Genomic DNA, 18921 nt, shown 5'->3' with positions numbered 1-18921 from the left:
AGTTAAGCAGTAAGCTCAGTTCTTTTGTAGGAAATCAAGTATTAATCGATTTTGTTCAAACATTGTTCTTATTTTTTGTAGATTACTATTTGGATTACTTTTACCGTGATTAACCCATTAGTGGAGAACAGTTTAAGACGATTGAGATACGCGTCAGATTGAAAATAAAACACAATAGAAGCTCATACAGTGATTAGCGATATTAATTTTAAATCCTTATAAATTTTTTTCAGAACCTATATCCGTCCGTACAAAACCGGAAGTATTAAGAAGTAAACCAAAATCGGACATAGCGTTGGACTGCAAAGTCAATGGACACCCCATTGAGCTAGTTTACTGGCTCCATAACGGACGCACTCTTGAGCCTAACGAAAGAATTGAAATTCTAGAAGATGGATTAAGGTTACATATCAAGAATACGCACAAAGATGACCAAGGAATATATCAGTGTTTTGCAAGCAACGCCCGAGACCAAGCTTATGGAATGTCCGAATATTTGTTCGATGGTAATGTTTTCTAAATTATCAGCAATTAAGACGTTTATAGAGTGAAATTTATCTAGGCACAATATGAGGGTAGCTCGGAACTTTTTTCTTACATCAATAACGGACTTTTTGGCGGGAACGCGAAGAGTGAAGTTGTGTGATTTGTTTTATTTCGTCTATTTAGTGTTTCTTCAGGTTTAAATGTGTAATAATGGTGGTTTATTAACTGTTTAATATCTGTGAAAGTGCACAAATGTGGGAAAATTAAACAAAGCTGCTGGACGTAACTTCTCGGGTTCCTCCAAAAAGTCTACTGAAAAAATCTCAGTAAATGACCACCATTTTACTGTGATTATATTTCATCCCATATCATCTCATTTCATTAAATTTCATCCCAGTTGATTAATATCTCAAATTAATCATCTTCATTTCATTTCACTCCATATTATCATTTTTCATAAAATTAAGAATATAAAGTAAAATAAGACATGACTTAAAGGGCTTAGTTACCAGGTCATAAAATCTCTTAAAAAAACATCAATAACGTTTAGGAAAGTCTCAAGATCTCAAAGACCTTTCATATTGGGTATTTTAATGAAACATGCTTATCTATATAGTGTCTTTTCTTTTATATCTGAATCAGTTTTATGTCTTTTACATGTAAATTTTTTCTATCCTTCTTTTTAGCAATGTCATCATCTGTCATTCCTCCTTTTCTTTTTCCACCAAATAGGTTGAAGTCTTTCTACCTAGATAGGCTAGTGGCCTTTTTAGTAGCCACACTCTTTTCGATATTTAAAAACCTCAATCTACTTTATGTTTTCTTATGACATCTATCATTTATATAACATGTATTTATTTGATTTGTCAAAAAATGACGAATTATACCACGATTTTAATTTTAAAATTAAATTTTAGGGAGAACAGTAGTAGCAAAGAGTAGTCTTTCATAATATTTTGGCGTATAAAATTTAATTTAGTATACAAATGAAAATAATTACTCGTGTAATAACGCAAAACTATTATTTAGACCACGGCCCACTATATGGTGAATGGATACCATTGCTCATGGACGTTAGCGATACCAGGGGCGCAACAAGGCCGCTGTTTACCACTAACTGCCTTGCACAAATTTCGTTTGAAGAAAGACGTCGTAGCGCTCAGAAAGTCGGGAGGGAGATAACCAAATAAATACAAAAATACACATATGCATAAACAATTACTAGTTTCTCGGGTTTTTTTTTTGGAAAATTCAGGGTTTGATAACGTTTTTAATAACACTTTACAAAGTGTAAATTTCGTAACTTTGAGTGCTTCACATCACAGTAATGTAGCTCTAAGCTCTTGAGTGTACTCCAAAGTTTAATTTTTGCAGTATATTAATATACTATGAACAATTAATTGTTTACTATATCCATTCAGAGCCCTATCAAAGTTAGTGAAACCGGTCGCGGCGCGAAGTTCTAATTAACCAAATTGATTGGATAACTTTTTTCTCATCAAACATCCAAGAAGTTTCTTTTTTCATTTAGATTTATTTCGACGGAGGCTTTTTTTATTAACGCGAAGTTTTAGGATAACTGTTTTCGTTATGTGTAAATTCCTTAGAATTACATTATCGTTACCAAATACAAATCTAAATAATCCAGACCTTCAAATATACATAAATAATATCATCGAAATTGGTCAACTCACTTAGAAGTTAGTGACATGGTAAAGAACCTTTTACTGGTGGTACCTCAACACCATAAAACCTCACAACCTCTTGTGAGTCCGCACGGGTAGGCACCACCACCCTGCCTATTTCTGCCGTGAAGCAGTACTGCGTTTCGGTTTGAATCCTCGGGAATGAGGCGTTCGCTCCTGGCCTTTTAATTTTTTATTATTATTAAAAAAAAATTAATTGTATTTTTAATATTTTTTTTTCGTATATTGCAAATATTTTTACTTATTTCATAAAAAAAAAACATAAAGAAAAACTTGAGAACAAACAAAAAAAAAAGCCCGCTGAGTTTGTTTCGCCGGTTCTTCTCAGGACTGTGGCTTTTTTTGGAACCGGTGGTAGAGTTAACACTGTTATTTATATTTTGAAATTCGACAAGTGCGTTATACTGACATCTAAGTTGAAATGAATGATTTTGAATTTGAATTTGTTTGAAGGTTGGAGCAGCCGTTGTAACTATACTGCGACCTTAAAACTTATATCTCAAGGTGGGCGGCGCATTTACGTTGTAGATGTCTAGGGGCTCCAGTAACCACTTAACACCAGGTGGGCTGTGAGCTCGTCCGCCCATCTAAGCAATAAAAAAAGAATTTTAAACACATAGTATTGTTTTCAGTGTCGGAGAGGTCGCGGGCAGTTGGAAACCGCTCAAGACGTGCTCCTTACGCTCGTAGCACCCACACACACGACACAGACTGGAACTTTACAGGAGTTAGAGGTATACTGTAAAAGACAATTAAACATTAATTAAAACTCCTTCAATCTCCCGTTAATTATTGTCCATCCGTTTTATTTCCTCGACATTTCGAATACTTCAAACGAGGCTTGCGGAGAGTACTTTATGGTAGGCAGCGGCTTGGCTCTGCCCCTGGCATTGCTGACGTCCATGAGTGACGGTGACCACTTACCATCAGGTGGGCCGTATGCTCGTCTGCCTACAAAGGCAATAAAAAAAAAAAAAAACTTTACAGTTTTCGTGGTCACAGACGACTAAGGTGGGTTTTTTTCCCTACCGAATATCTACGGTATCCCTGGTAGCTTGAGAGCTGCTCACGGACCGGTAGGTAAACGCTTGGGCTCAACCTGAGAGAGCTTACTAACACTAGCCCTAACAAGAACAGTGCTTTGCTGAATATAGCACCGGATCTGAATCGCGTCCCACTCAGAAGATCCGGCGAGAAACTCAGCAGGTTTTGTTTATGGTTATGGTCATTTCTATGGTAGTTGCGGGTCAATCTCTTGAGAACAGAGAGTGGGTAAGTTGTTGCTTGTCGACATTGGAATATAGTGTAATAAAAGTAGTTTTAATTATGTTTGTGATTCGCAAAAATCGAAGAAAATACAACAATAACAATTTTTATCCTGCCTACGTGGTGAATACCAAGAAGCAAAATTGCGTTCCCGAAATAAAGTTTTGTAACTCATTTCGACAGTCTGATTTAGCTTCACTGAATCTATAATTAATTTAAATATAAAATAACGGTGTTTTTAATCTTAAAATTCACGATTGAAGTACCTCCCTTAAAAACTTCTTTAAAGCTCTTACAAAATAACATTCGAAATATGTAGCTTACAAAACTTTATTCCCAAGGCCATGTAATGAAATTATTTAGAAAATAACAGAATTTCTCAAGTTTAAATTACCTAACAGTTAAATAAGTTAAATTACGGGTTTAAATTAGTGTGACCGTTTGTAACACAACTTTCCCACACAACGTAACATCGTACGATAGCTCCCGGTATTGTCATAAATACTAAGTAAAGTTTCAAACTGTGACCCACGAATAAACCGGTTTATTTCTAAAAACCGTTACAGTTTCTCTGGTAATGCCCAATAATTTCAAAAAACTCACGACGGTGATGGTTTTGTACACGAGCCGTTTTAAAAACACACATGAATGTGAAATGAATAATCAATATTATAACTTACAGAAAGTAACCTCAACTCAAAAATGAAATGTTGCAAATTTTCCTCAGCGTAATAATTTTAACAAGAACGAGACTAAAATCCACTTCAGTGATTAATGACAAAGAGAAGATCATCCACCGAGCGGGTGATATTGCTTGGTAGACCGACGCGACGGTCCAAACGTTATTCAGAACTCTATATTATATGCAAGCTTATCTTGAAAATGTTGTTAGCGAGATTCCAGCATCTGTCATATACCATATCTTGTGTTCTATGCTAGCTACAGTACTTTATTCAGAAAAAAATCTAAATTAGTTCGGCTCTTATTAAAATTTTAAAGTTCATACTAATGCCGACTCCACCTAGTGGCATAAGATGGAGACACAAGAAGAAGAAAGTGCATTTTATGATTGATTGAAACTCTTTCTATTAAATTCTGAGAAAGTTAGACCATTTCGAAATTAAAATAAAGGAAAGCGTTAGTTAGATTTTCTACTAAACAGTATTATTCTTAAACGTAAATTTCGGTAACATAACATGCAGATACTAACGCCACGACTGTGTGATATGTGTAACGTAATTTCGTATGTGGTATGCAAATTTCAAACTTTTATTCGTCCTGTGCCCTGTGGCTTCTTCATAAAATATTTAAAAGTTCATTTTAAACGCGGATCCGCTGCAAGCTATTAGAGTCAGCTCTTCAGCTCAAACAAAGAGCTCCAGTGAGGCTGGCACGCCTGCCGTGGGCGCATCCAACCGCTGTACTAAATACTAAGCCGCAAATTTTCCAATTAAGATCCTATCTCGCAGCTCGTAAGGTCGTTTTTGCGCACGCCTCCCACGTAATATAAGCCGCTTTGTTTCATTATTAATTCGTTCCCCGCTATTTGGTGTCGCTGCTCTTCAGAGGTTCAGTATAAGTAGAAGCGTGACGTACTCCCGACCACTTAAACGGTCGATTTTTTTTATGTTCCGATCTCACTTCCCGGGAATGACGTCATTAATAGCTTCAATATACTTTTTTTATTATTTATGAGCTATAAAGAGGTATATTGATGGAATCGCACTAGAAGGGTGCATAAACATGGAATCGATAAATTTTAAGACGAATTTAACGCACTTAACGAATTAAAAAAGTGGCTGACCTTTTGCTAACAAGGCTCATTTGCTCCCGGGGAACAAGCCAGACTAGACAAAGAGGAATGACTTCAAGCTTATACTAGACTTTACTAGATGTTTCTTTGAATAACAATCCGTAAGTATGTCTTGCGCCTTATCTTGGCCTCCTTAATGTTTGCTTACTTTGTTTTCTACGTTCTTCACTTCGTATACAAATAAGACTGACAAAACTATTGGTTCTCAGAATTTTTCTGCCGGTAAACATATGAAGGTAATTCACCTACATTCATTCGTTATCTTCGTAGAAATTCGGTTGACAATAACTCCTGAATGATAATTTTTTCCCCAATTCCTTTTACAAAACTGTAGTAATTGGAGAAGGAATACAAACACAAAAGGGAACACTCCTTAGCAGACGGCGACCCTGTACAAATAATCCAGTTGAGGAATTCGGTTTGTTTTCTGCGCTACCCAAAAAAAAGAAATGGATTTTTTATATTCTAACACAACAAAACCGTAGGTGTCCATTTTAAAAACCGATTAGTATAGATTATAATTGAGCGATATTTGCTATACCTATAGGTATTTCGATTGAAAATAATCAGTTCTGTTATTCAAAATGTTAAGGCACATATTGATCGCACATAATATGCACACATACTACACAGTCTGGTCATAATGATCTGTCCCTCTTTAAATAAGGTTAAGAAAGGGTTTGGGACGATAGCAGCGGTATAATAGTAGGCCTGACATTCCTGGTACCAACAGTAAACAAAACACCCTAACATCAGCAAAAAGTGAGCGCTTTGTTGGCTAACACGGGTAGGTACCACCACCCTGCCTGTTTCTGCGGTCAAGCATTAATGCGTTTCGCTTTGAAGGTTTGAATAAACGTCGTACTACAAAACTGAGACTTGGAACTAGTCTCTCAAGGTCAGGGCATTTACGTTGTCTATAGGATCCAGTAAGCACTAAACACCAGGTGTGCAATGATCTCATTCACTCATCTAAGCAATGTACAAAAGTACAAAGAAATGGATTGGGTATGATGGGATCAGGTAGATAGTTTCTGAATGAGTATAAGTAACGTCACTCCAAACACATGAAAGACAGCATTACATCCGACCTTATGCTTTTGAATCCGAAAGTTATCCAAATGCACGCAGAGCCGCAATATCTTTAAAAAAAAAAGAACATTAATATTTTTTAATCGAGACATACAAACACAAAATTAATTTTAATAATGTAATAAATTTAAAATACATAGGTATGCTTATTTGAAATCCCCGCTCGACAATCACCTAGTGGAGGCTACAATTTATTGTGGACTTTTAATTAAGGGATGGACCATTACTACCTTTGTGCGATCCGGATACATCGAGACCCGGGTTTGCTCGTAAAATAGCGCGTTCCAATTTGTATTTTTATGGGTAACGGCATCGCGTACGGGCAGTCTTATTAATTAGGGTGACATATGTATACGTGACACAGATATACTATACTCACGAAGCGTGTTGCGGATAATAAATAGGTTTTAGGTTGTTAAACTACCTTGCATTTTGATTTAATAAATTTTGATAAACTGTATATATATACACACAGATAAACAGTAGAGTTGTTTGGGATTCATCTGAATTTTTTTTCAATATATCTTTAAAATACCTTGAAATCTAATAGAAATGTATTCAAATGAAATTTTCCTTCCGATATCATCTAATTACGCAATTTCTTTATTGTTTTATTTATTAATTTCACTAGTTTACGGGCTACTTAATCTTCATCACTTAATAGTTACCTATACGAGCTCCATTCCCAACATAAACAAAAAATCTCGCGCCCTCAATCTTGTAGTAGACTATAAATTGAATATTTATTCGTTGAACGGACTCGGTGCGTTCGCAAGCCATCAATATCATCATTTATTCTGGACTTGTCAGAAAAGTTCTAGAATAAGTACCATTTGATGAACGGCCGAAACACGATGCCTTAGCTACCTCTGCAAATATGAGTTACATAATATGCGTGGACACGTCGAAACGATACAGTGCATACAATAAATTTAAAAAGGAAGTCTCACTATTTTAGAAATATGAGAGGCTATTTTAGCATATACGATTCCCTTTTCCCGCAATAATAGAACCTCATTTCATTAAAAGTTATGTTAAAATTATAACTTTATAATAATCTAGCCAAGCAAAAGTAGCGTTGGTAATGAAAGAATCCGAATTTTGCTGCGATGCAAAAAAAAACTTGAAGAGATATACATATATAAACATATTGTGAAATTTATAGGAATTCACTTCTGCAAAGCTTAAATTGTATATACATTGTTACTGAGGTCTTTAGAGATTACAACGTCAATGACGTCATCCATTTTGAGATATGCCGTCGAATACTCAATGGCACTGTGGAAGTGACACCCTTTAAATCAGAACATAGGATTGCTTTGCACCAGAAATAGACACAATAGTGATACCCACCAGTGCGGGCTTAGAATACGCAGTACCCGAAATGGCAAGACCATAATTTTACTAAATAATTTAAATCTATTCCATGATATTTTTTATTTTACGCAGTTTCTCCGTCCTATGTAAGCAATGCTTATTGCGTGTGTTGCTACGCTGCTTGTAACATATATAATTAAATTTAAAAAAATCATCGCTGCAAAATAAAAATAAAAATATTCACGAATCCTATTCTATGCTTGATGTAAAATGATGCAGTAGACCATGTCTTTTTAATTTTACACGCTATGTAATGTAACTAAGCTACGTTCTTTTTTGTTTTATTTCAAGAAACAATTCCGTCAAAACTATACAGTTGATAAATTCCGCTAACGTGTATTAAATAATGCCTAAGCTATTATCATCTCAAATAAAGGTCAAACAATAATCTCACGGTTCCATTTTCGCGATGGTGTAACAAGAGCCATTTGGGAAATCTCTTTAGCTAATTAAATTCGTTAAAGTCAACTTGGTGAATTACTTCGGAGCAAAAAATTGAATTTGGAAACTTTTTCGTTATTAAATAAGTGGAAATAGGTTTTATCCAAATTATGACTTTGCGTAATTTACAGTCAAATGAAAATATAATATTTTTAGAGAATTAATGATATCAAAACTCTGATCTCGATTTGTGGCATTCAGAAATGCTCATGTAGGGTTGTCATTTATACGGATTTTATTTTTAAAATTTATTTATACTATAAACTAAGCTATCGTTCTAATATTTGCACATAGAACAGTTTAAATATCTGGATAATATTATGGAATTCGCTTCCCAAAGAAATCAGGATGATCAGCAATCGCTTTACTTTTAAACTCAAAGTTCGCGAACACATCCACAAAAAACTGGAAGAATCATCTCCAAACTAGTTTATTTCATTTTTCAATTATTATTATTATATTATATATATTTACTTTTAGCCATTCTTAACTATAATACTAAATTGTGTATTTTCATGTGTATTTATATATTATTACTTTACATGTATATTATTGTGTGTAATTATGTGTATGTATGTATTTTACTATTTTATTTATAGGTATATTGAATTGTAGTATGTGTATTCTATAATACTGAGATGTTATTTTAAGGAAGATTTTTGTTTTGAGTTTGTTCTTTTTTTTTTGTTTTGTTGTTGTGTTTGTTATTCTTTTGTCAATGCACCTACCATGCATTATCTCTGCACCACCCTATGGTCGACTGGAAGAGAATGCCCATGGCATTAAGTCCGCCTGTGTACAAGTTTTGTTTTGTGCATAAAGTATAAATAAATAAAATAAATAAATAAATATCTAGAAAAGCGTGAAAATAAGAAAAGAGAAAACAGTAGGCAGCAGCTTAGCTCTTCCCTGGCATTGCTGACGTCCATGGGCGAATGTAACCACGCACCATCAGGTGCCATCGTCTGCCTACAAGGACAATAACAAAAATAACATATAAGACAGTTCAAATATCAAGGAAATTAAATATGTATAAGAAAAAATAGGACACCCTTTATTTTAAGTGTCATAACGTAAGCATCACGCAGGGCAAGTTTTGTTCAAAATGCTTAAATTTAAATTAGTTAAACCTTCGCAAAGAGATGAATTTAAATAAATATGTTCTAAATGTGCGGAAGAACGCTTGAACGACATGAGCTAATATTATTAGCGTAACGAAATCGAACCCCAAATTTTATTGCGTATCCCTTATCCTACCTACCTTTCAAGCCGGAACTTAACTGTTTTACAACAGGAATAGACAGAATAAGTGCTATTTAAACAGTGCCAACAATCTTCTGATGAACATATAAAAGTAAATATTTGTAACTTTAATTAATAAATATGTAAATAATAACTGGGAACAAATCACGCTCGGTCATCCGACCCCAAATTAGGATACCCTGTGTTTTATTATTACTAGAGATTGGCACACATACTTATATACGTTTAAATATATACATATATAGATAATAACAACCCAGAGAAAGAGAAAACGAACTTGTTCATCACACAAATGTCTGCCGAATACGAGAATAGTCAGTCACGACCCTCGGCGTAACATTCAGAGCCACTAACTACTGCAAAACCGAGTTGTCGTTTTGTTTGTTTATTGTTATAAATATATCCGTACTGTTAAGCTTCAAGGAAGATTTTTTACATCACGTCATCAACGGAAGAGTTGTACGAATACATCTGGCGTTCTAGGCATTTTATTTAGCAAATGGTCGTATTTCGTGCGAATGTTAACAAAGCTTGACCGGCGGGTTCCACTGTTAAAACATAAGACTGATTATCTATGCTAATATATAAATCTGCAGTGGTTTTTACGGATGTTCCGCTATAACTACTGAACCATGCATCCGATTGACTTGAAACTTGGTATCCATGTAGAAAATACATGTACTTAATGGATAGGCTAATATTTATATGAGTGTTGGACTCCTTACACCAGTAGCGGGGTGTTAATGATGAGGATCTTTGTGGGGGTGAGAAATATAATAATAATGTTAATTTTAAATGCCCATCGAAGCGGATCGGTACAGCTAGTACATTATAAAAAAAAGATTGGTTCCTTCTGTACTTTACATCATTTTAATGTTCTTCATTATTAGTACGTCTTATTGGAATTTAATTTGCTTCAGTTGATTCGGTGACATGATTTGTGGTACAACACTTATGCGAACCACAGACCGCAGTCTGACACGATGTATGCCGTCTATCGTACAAGCGTATAGCGCATGAACATAGTTCACGGTTGATATTTAATTATTATAAGTGGTTGTTTAATCTTAAAGTTAATTATAGTATTTTCTTCGGTTCTCGCGAATTCTAGACATAATTGAAAAACCATTTTTACCATTTAATTTCGTGTTTTTTATTGTTGTTGTGGTATATTATATATCATAGTCGTTTGTGAATACGAAAACTGTAACTATTCGAGAGATCGGCTTACATTATTGACTCATCACTGACTGTCTTAATAAGGATTGATTACTTTATTTATTTATTTATTGTTGTAATCTATGGTAATTTTATAATACTGATTTATGTTAATCTATGGTCATGTACCAAAAAAAAATCTATGGTCACTTTTTTAAAAATGTCTGTCATGGTTCCTTCTTCCTTTTTCCGTCAGTATAACTGTCTAAGAACACTACTGGTCTCCTTTTATTGAAAACCTTAACATGGTAGCAGAGCGTGGGTTCGATACCGGGAATCGAACCCGAGCCTCCTTAAGTCAACGGACTTCTTCAATCACGGATTTCTTCAACCACGACCCTTTTAACCCCGGACTTTTTCAACCACGGACACTTCATGTAAAATTTACACTGGCGGACTTAATGCCTAAGGCATTCTCTATCAGTCAACGAAAGGTAGTGCAGAGAAAATAGTGATAGGTGCAATCAAAATTTATACCTTTACTGTCAACTAAAATATTTACTTCATGTGAAAAGTGTATTTATTTTATATAGAATCCAAACCGGAACTGGTGTACTGGTTTTCGGAGCAGACTCTTCAGCCTGGTCCGAGCGTGTCACTCAAGTGCGTGGCCATGGGACATCCGCCACCACAGTTCACTTGGTTACTGGACGGCTTTCCGATACCAACCAATTCTAGGTTAGTATGAAGTGAGCTTTAATAAAAATATATTATAAGCATTTCCTTTTATTTTCTGATCCTGAAACTATAAAAAAGATAAAGGCTGCTGATGATGATGATGATGATGATGATGATAAATTAACAATATTATGTAGTTTTCAAGTCTTAAGTGACATTGAAAACTGTTGTAGTACCATAGTCACTACTCAAACAGTAATTTCAATTGTTTTTATTTATTTATAATTTAACGATATATCATATCGATTAATCGAATTGAATATTTTGACAAATGAAGCTTGATCGTGTTTCTCTATTAATCGATAAAATAGATATGAGAAAAAAACATCATCCACATGAAATATGTACAGAGTGTAAATACAGAGTGAAAATCATCCTACAGACCCAAAAGCTGCAATCAGATATTTTTACGGCTTTTTATACTTAAATTTTAAAGAACACAAGCATAAAACAATGTTCATTAACTAAGCTAAGCATAATAATATGTACTTGTGCTTTCTATGTTATATTGTGACCAGCATTAGTTTCCTCCAAAATTTTTTCAAAGATGATACCTTAATACTTTTCATATAGTAGGTACCACTGCAACAAATAATTTGGAATCAATTATTTTCTCGCAGGTTCGTCGTAGGTCAACACGTTACACTTCAAGACGATGTTGTCAGCCATCTTAACATCAGCCGCGTAACAGAGCAAGATGGCGGCGAGTATGCGTGTGTTGCGTCAAATACCGCGGGAAAAACTTCTCATGCAGCCAGAGTGAACGTTTACGGACTACCTTACATACGTGAGATGCCTAAAGTGACAGCTGTCGCTGGAACAGACTTACACATGAAATGCCCTGTCGCTGGATATCCCATAGAGTCCATAGGCTGGGAGAGAGGTAAATATGTTTCTTTATTAAGTTAATCTATAGTATGACAACTTGGCGTCGCTCGATGGAGCAAGAGCTAGGTGTCTTGGGCATGACATGGGAGCAGCTAGAACAGACTGTCCAAGACCGGTGTAAGTGGAAGGATTTGATTCGAGCCCTACACCCCAGCAGAAGTTAATAGAAAAGAATGATGATGATGATGATGATAACATAACAGACCAATTCAGGGATTCAGTTCTTAACGAGTCACCAGATTAGATAGACCCCAAAACAAGCAGACATAATTAATTAGTACTTGGAAAAACTATGCAAGAATTATTAACAAATTTAAAAATTTATTTACAAACTTTCGTTTGTATTCCTCTGAAACTAATACTTATATTCCACTTGTATTCTACATACAAGATAATTAATACAGAATATGATTAATTAAAGTAAAAAGGTTTGCAAAAAAATTAACGGAACTGTCTAGAAAACCGAATATTAAATAGGGCACTAGAGTCGAATTGTTCGCTTGTAACTGTTCTATTACTCGTACACTCATACTTAAAACTGGGTCGTGAATGCGAGAAATCGATTCGATCGAATCGATATTTCATATTATGTAAACATTTAAAACAACAGACAGGAAGATAGCTTTACATGTTTAACAGATAGAAACATTAGGCAAATCTAAATAGACTTTTTCCAATTAGACGTAATGTTAAACCATTAATTGAACTATTATAGTAAACGTCGAAAGTGAAAACCGTAAAAATAAATGAAAGTCGTTGTGATCAAGGCAAACAGTTCAAAGCTGGAATGTGATTATAAAAGAAATTGAAATAATTTCATTCGTGCACGTATTGCGACGCGTCTCGGAATCGAAATGCCACCACGTAATTAATCCCATCATTTTTTACATAATATGAGAAAATTGAATGAATGAATGAATGAAAATTCTTTATTGCACAAAAATATTGTAAACCTGAACTTAACGCCATGCAGGCATTCTCTTCCGGTTAACCCTCGATGATGAAGTGAAAGATTCTAGAATTTCCACTTCTTGACATTAGCATGGCGATAATTTAAAGAATTATATGGACATGAGTAAAATGAACACTAGGTTTTAATTACATTGCCAAAACAAATACATACATAGATACATACAAATTGTTTTCGATCTTGTTAAGCATACCTCTATTTATTCGTAATTCGCTTTGAGACAACATGATTCACCAAGACATCGTAGTCATGAGTCAAATTTAATTGAAATGGCAGCTTTTTTAGCCTGAACGCGCGCTTAAATAAGCATCGGTGTTACCACAATATTGTGATGATGCGTACTCCTACATCATGGGAGCTAGTAATTTTTTTGCTTTAGTAAACAAGCTTACAGGCCACCTGCTTCTAAATAGTTTACGGCCATCCTCTTCGAGACATTTGATGAAATTACAATTACATTGTATAACGACTTTCCGATGCTCTTAACGGTGGAAAAGTCATGACTGCTTCACGAACTAAAAAGATGGTATAATGTAAACAAACAATAGGAAAATTCTATCGCTATTTTTATCAATCATTTACCACTAGTACGTGGTAAATCCATACTCAGAAGCAACGTTTGTACTTACAAACATTGCTTATGAGTATGGATTTACTGGGGATAATGAATACTTATTTTTACTGGTGGTAGGACCTTTTGTGAGTCCGCACGGGAAGGTACCACCGCCCCGCCTATTTTTGCCGTGAAGCAGTAATGCGTTTCGGTTTGAAGGGTGGGGTAGCCGTTGTGACTATACTGACTATACCTTAGAACTATATCTCAGGGTGTGTGGCGCATTTACGTTGTAGATGTCTATGGGCTCCAGTAACCACTTAACACCAGGTGAGCTGTGAGCTCGTCCACACATCTAAGCAATAAAATAAAATTAAAAAAATATCCCCAGCGCATAATTTAAAGGTGCTACAGTAAAGTGCGCTCGACATTAATCTGATAAGTGAGATGTCTTAACGAAATAAAACCTATCAATTTCGCGACGAAACGACCGAAGGCCGACTCCGAAAATAAGATAGGACGTACTCGATGAAACAAACGACACTTTAGTCAAACAATATCGAATTAGGACCCGAGGGAGTTCGCCGAGTTACTTCATCTTTCATGTAGCAACAGGTCCTTCGCTGAACTAGAGAGAGGTCGCAAGAAATACATCGTTAACTTATTAAAAGAACGACTCTGTACGTAACACACACCTGTTTTAGTTAATGCGAAATTGGCGGTTTTAGTTTGTATTTTTTGATAATTTCATACTAAGAACTTAGTATGACTATCCTTATCTATACTAATATAACTAGTCAGGTCATAAGTATTGTCACACAGTAAAAACTTTTCTTATAGAATGCTGGCCACAAAAAAGTTTATTGAATTCGAATTTCGAATTGTTCATGAAAATAAAAATGTATACTTTTAGAATTTTACTCATTTTAAAATATGGAGTGGACGCTTAAAGAAGACCCTGTTGCAGTTATTGCGTTGAATCGTTGCGGTTACGCGCCAATTCAAATTTTTAACACACTGAAAAATTTGAATATAACCAAAAGATTCGTTTATCGTACCATCAAACGATACAATGAAGACTCTAGTGTAGATGACAGGTCAAGAAGTGGTCGCCCTCGGTCTGTTAGGACTCCAGCTGATAAAAGCTGTGAAGGCGCGAATTCAAAGAAATCCCAAACGTAAGCAGAAACTGTTGGCCCTTCAGATGGGGTTAAGCAGAACCACGGTGAAAAGGGTGTTAAATGAAGACTTAGGGCTTCGGGCATATCGAAGAAAAACAGGACATCGTTTGAATGCTCGTCTAATGGACCTGAGACTGAAGAGATGCCGCGCTTTGTTGAAATGGTACGCGGGAAAAAAATATCGGGAAATTCTTTTTTCGGATGAAAAAATTTTTACCGTAGAAGAGAGCTACAACAAACAAAATGATAAGGTGTACGCACACAGTAGTGAAGAAGCGAGCAACCGTATTCCGCGTGTCCAACGAGGTCATTTTCCATCCTCGCTCATAGTATGGTTGGGAGTTTCTTATTGGGGCTTAACAGAGGTACATTTTTGTGAGAAAGGTGTAAAAACGAATGCAGTTGTGTATCAAAATACAGTCCTGACGAACCTTGTGGAACCTGTTTCTCATACCATGTTCAATAACAGGCAGTGGATATTCCAACAAGATTCGGCGCCAGCTCATAGAGCGAAGAGCACACAAGACTGGCTGGCGGCGCGTGAAATCGACTTCATCCGGCACGAAGACTGGCCCTCCTCCAGTCCAGATTTGAATCCGTTAGATTACAAGATATGGCAACACTTGGAGGAAAATGCGTGCTCAAAGCCTCATCCCAATTTGGAGTCACTCAAGACATCCTTGATTAAGGCAGCCGCCGATATTGACATGGACTTCGTTCGTGCTGCGATAGACGACTGGCCGCGCAGATTGAAGGCCTGTATTTAAAATCACGGAGGTCATTATGAATAAACTTTAGTGTCATAAGAATCTATGTTTTGTTAAGTTCATTTTGGTATATGAATGGTTACATAATGAATAAACTTGTTTCAATTATTTTACATTAAACATGTGACAGAATTTATGACCTGACTAGGTATAAATCTACAGTGGTTTTTACGGATGTTCCGTTATAACTACCGAACCATGCATCCGATTGACTTGAAACTTGGTATCTACGTAGAAAATGCATGTATGAGGCGTCGTCCACCCATCTAAGCAATAAAAAATAAATAAATAAACTCACCAGCTTTTTTGACCATACGTGCGATACAAAAGATACAGTAAAATACGTACGTGACAATTTTAATGAAAAACATTTAAAGCATATTTAATATATACTTTATTCTTTCAACCAAAAAAAACCATTGAACCATTCAGTATTACATTTTTTGTTACACATTACCAACCACATTTACGTGGCAAGCACACTTCGTGAATCACCTTTTTTATTTACTTGTTCCACTCCGACGGCGTTATGTAAAAATATAAACACCCCGATATTGCTACGTTGTTTATTTGGAATTGAGTGACTTAGCTTTAGTCTGTACTTTGGTTCCATTTCGTTCTTTCTCGCTCGCTCTCTGTTTAAAATATAACCTAAATAAAACCTTTCAGAACACAACAACGATATTCGACTTAGAATTGTCTTCGGTTTTCGCGAGATGTACATGTAATTAAAAGTATTTTTACGCTTTTATAATCTTTAATTTCAGATATAATTTCAGGTAGTTCGTAAATCTTATATTATACCTTTAAACGAGCAATTCTTTTATATTAATATATATGTATATAATCTGAATCTCGGAAACGGCTCCAACGATTTTCATAAAATTTAGTATACAGGGGATTTCGGGGGCGATAAATCGATCTAGCTACGATTTATTTTCAGAAAATGTTGTTCTATTCGTGTTTTCAATAATCAACTCTTCCCGACATCTATTGGCGAATAATAATACTATTTTTCTTAACTGAGGGCAACTAACCGCTTTAAAGACACAACAAGATGGCGTTATCAAAAAAAAACCGAGCAAAGGTTCAGGTAAGTCATCGTCTAATATAATATATGGTATGGACGAATACCACCTCTGTCATCGGCAGCCAAAACTGTACCATTAATGTATTCGAAACGCCAAAAATAATATAATGATTATATACATATAACCTACTTTGTAACCGTGTTGTGGTATAAATTAAATATACAACTTAAATGAACTAAGTTGTGTTAAATTTTAACTTCTCTACGGCGGATAATACATTATTTTGTATTTTTTCAAAGCCTGTCGTGCGAATGAGTTATTACAAAAAGCTAAAAATATCTAACTATAAACACTAATATTAAGTGTGTGTATGCGTGTTCTTCCTACAATTTCCTTCTTAACTTATACTTAGCCTATACGTTATTAGTATATTGCCGCTACAAAAAACAAAATCATCTGTAATGTTTATAATTAATTAATTTATTTATTTATAATGCCTCAAATTTACCTAAAACAAAGAACGAAATAAAGAAATATACCTTAAAATAATTCGTAAAAAAATCCTCGTAAGCAGAACTTTAATTATGTGCTGTTGAACAGATGTTTGTCTTTTTTATTATCTTTGTAGACATGTGAGCATACGACTCACCAGATGATAAGTAGTCAGCGTCGCTCATGAACATATACAGTACCAGGGACAAAGCCAAACCGATGTCTACTGCTAAAGGACACAACGTATTTTTTTTTTCTTTATTTAACGTATAAAAGGTAACCAAGATACATGTCTATAGATATCGGCATATTTCGTGAAAATATGTTTGCGTCTTATCTCGGCTCGGTAATATCGAAGCCGGAGAGAAGATTGCGCCTCACAATCTAATAAACGTTCACCACATCCAATTAAAGACGAATCTCGGTTATTCATCGCTCTCCTCCTCTTTGCTCCATACCTGATGTTAGTATCAAAAGTTAAATTTTATTCATTACTGAAATTTTATCTGGACGTTCGTGCGATCACGTATTTCCAAGTGTATTAAATTCACCAGCCTGAGCCTGGATGAACCTAATTCATTTTCAGTATTCCAATTAGTTAGGTACGTAAAATATTTTTATCAAACAAACTAAACCACAGTTTATTAAAAGCTATCTCAAAGTATTTTCAAAACTAAATCCGTCACTAGCTCCAAACAAGGAAGGCCTAAAAGATTTCCCTTAAATCGAAAAAGGAATATTCTTCGAGTAGATTTAATCATGAAAATTGATAAATCATAGACCGTTCTCACTCCGAATAATTTGGTGTGAGAGAATTAAAGGTATTCGAACACTCCCCCGCAATTTCTCTCTTCATTCCCCCGACCCTTTTCAAATGACTGCCTTATCTTTTTACAGTGTTCCCTCATTAAGCTGACCTCAGGTTTCTGATATCTCTGTCGATAGCTTTTATGAAAAAGGTAAAAAAGTAGTGTTTTTTTTTTATTTCATGAATAAAATATCGGATTGGGGCTTCCTATAAAATAAGGGCTAATTATGTTCCAAGGAATTTGATATATGTGTACACTTTTGCAACATTGAGTGCGCCACATGGGCTTCGAAAAAAAAATTTTTTTTTTTTTTATTGCTTACCTGTGTGGACGACCTCACAGCCCACCTGATGTTAAGTGGTTACTGGAGCCCATTGTCATCTACAACGTAAATGCGCCACACACCTTGAGATATAAGTTCTAAGGTCTCAGTATAGTCACAACGGCTGCCCCACCCTTCAAACCGAAACGCATTACTGCTTCACGGCAGAAATAGGCGGGGCGGTGGTACCTACCCGTGCGGACTCACAAGAGGTCCTACCACCAGTAATTGAGTTATAACGCTATTAATTCATATTGACAACACATTAATTGGAATTGTGTGTGCACGTCAAAGGGTAAGGTAGTTTAATATTAAAAATATAACATACTTACCGTAAATATTCAGAAAACGGCTTTTGTTGTCCGGATCTTTATTTGGTTGATTATTTCCTCATCGTCTCTTTCTTCATGTTCTAAATGCTATGATAATTTAGTAAATTTTCTTTTCGAAGACAATTTTGTTTTTTTAAAGGATTATATCAAAGTCAATTTTAAATGAGCTTATTTTAAAAATACTACTATATTAATGTTTAAAATAACGCAGAGGACAGTATTAAATGTTACATGTG

At 35.2% G+C, this 18921-nt stretch overlaps 1 protein-coding gene across 1 annotated transcript in view; it reads left to right on the top strand.

Annotated features, from left to right (window-relative positions):
* Dscam4 (Down syndrome cell adhesion molecule 4) overlaps positions 1-18921 on the top strand; it is a 216199-nt gene that overhangs the window by 157639 nt on the left and 39639 nt on the right. The window contains exons 9-12 of the mRNA XM_089735124.1: positions 234-506; positions 2825-2926; positions 11196-11340; positions 11961-12223. Coding sequence (XP_089591250.1) covers positions 234-506; positions 2825-2926; positions 11196-11340; positions 11961-12223 — 783 coding nt within the window. The remainder of the gene's footprint in view (positions 1-233; positions 507-2824; positions 2927-11195; positions 11341-11960; positions 12224-18921) is intronic.

The sequence above is a fragment of the Bombyx mandarina genome, chromosome 19, assembly GCF_030267445.1.
Source record: "Bombyx mandarina strain Sakado chromosome 19, ASM3026744v2".
NCBI classification, from domain to species: domain Eukaryota; kingdom Metazoa; phylum Arthropoda; class Insecta; order Lepidoptera; family Bombycidae; genus Bombyx; species Bombyx mandarina.
This window is presented reverse-complemented; position numbering and strand designations above follow the sequence as displayed.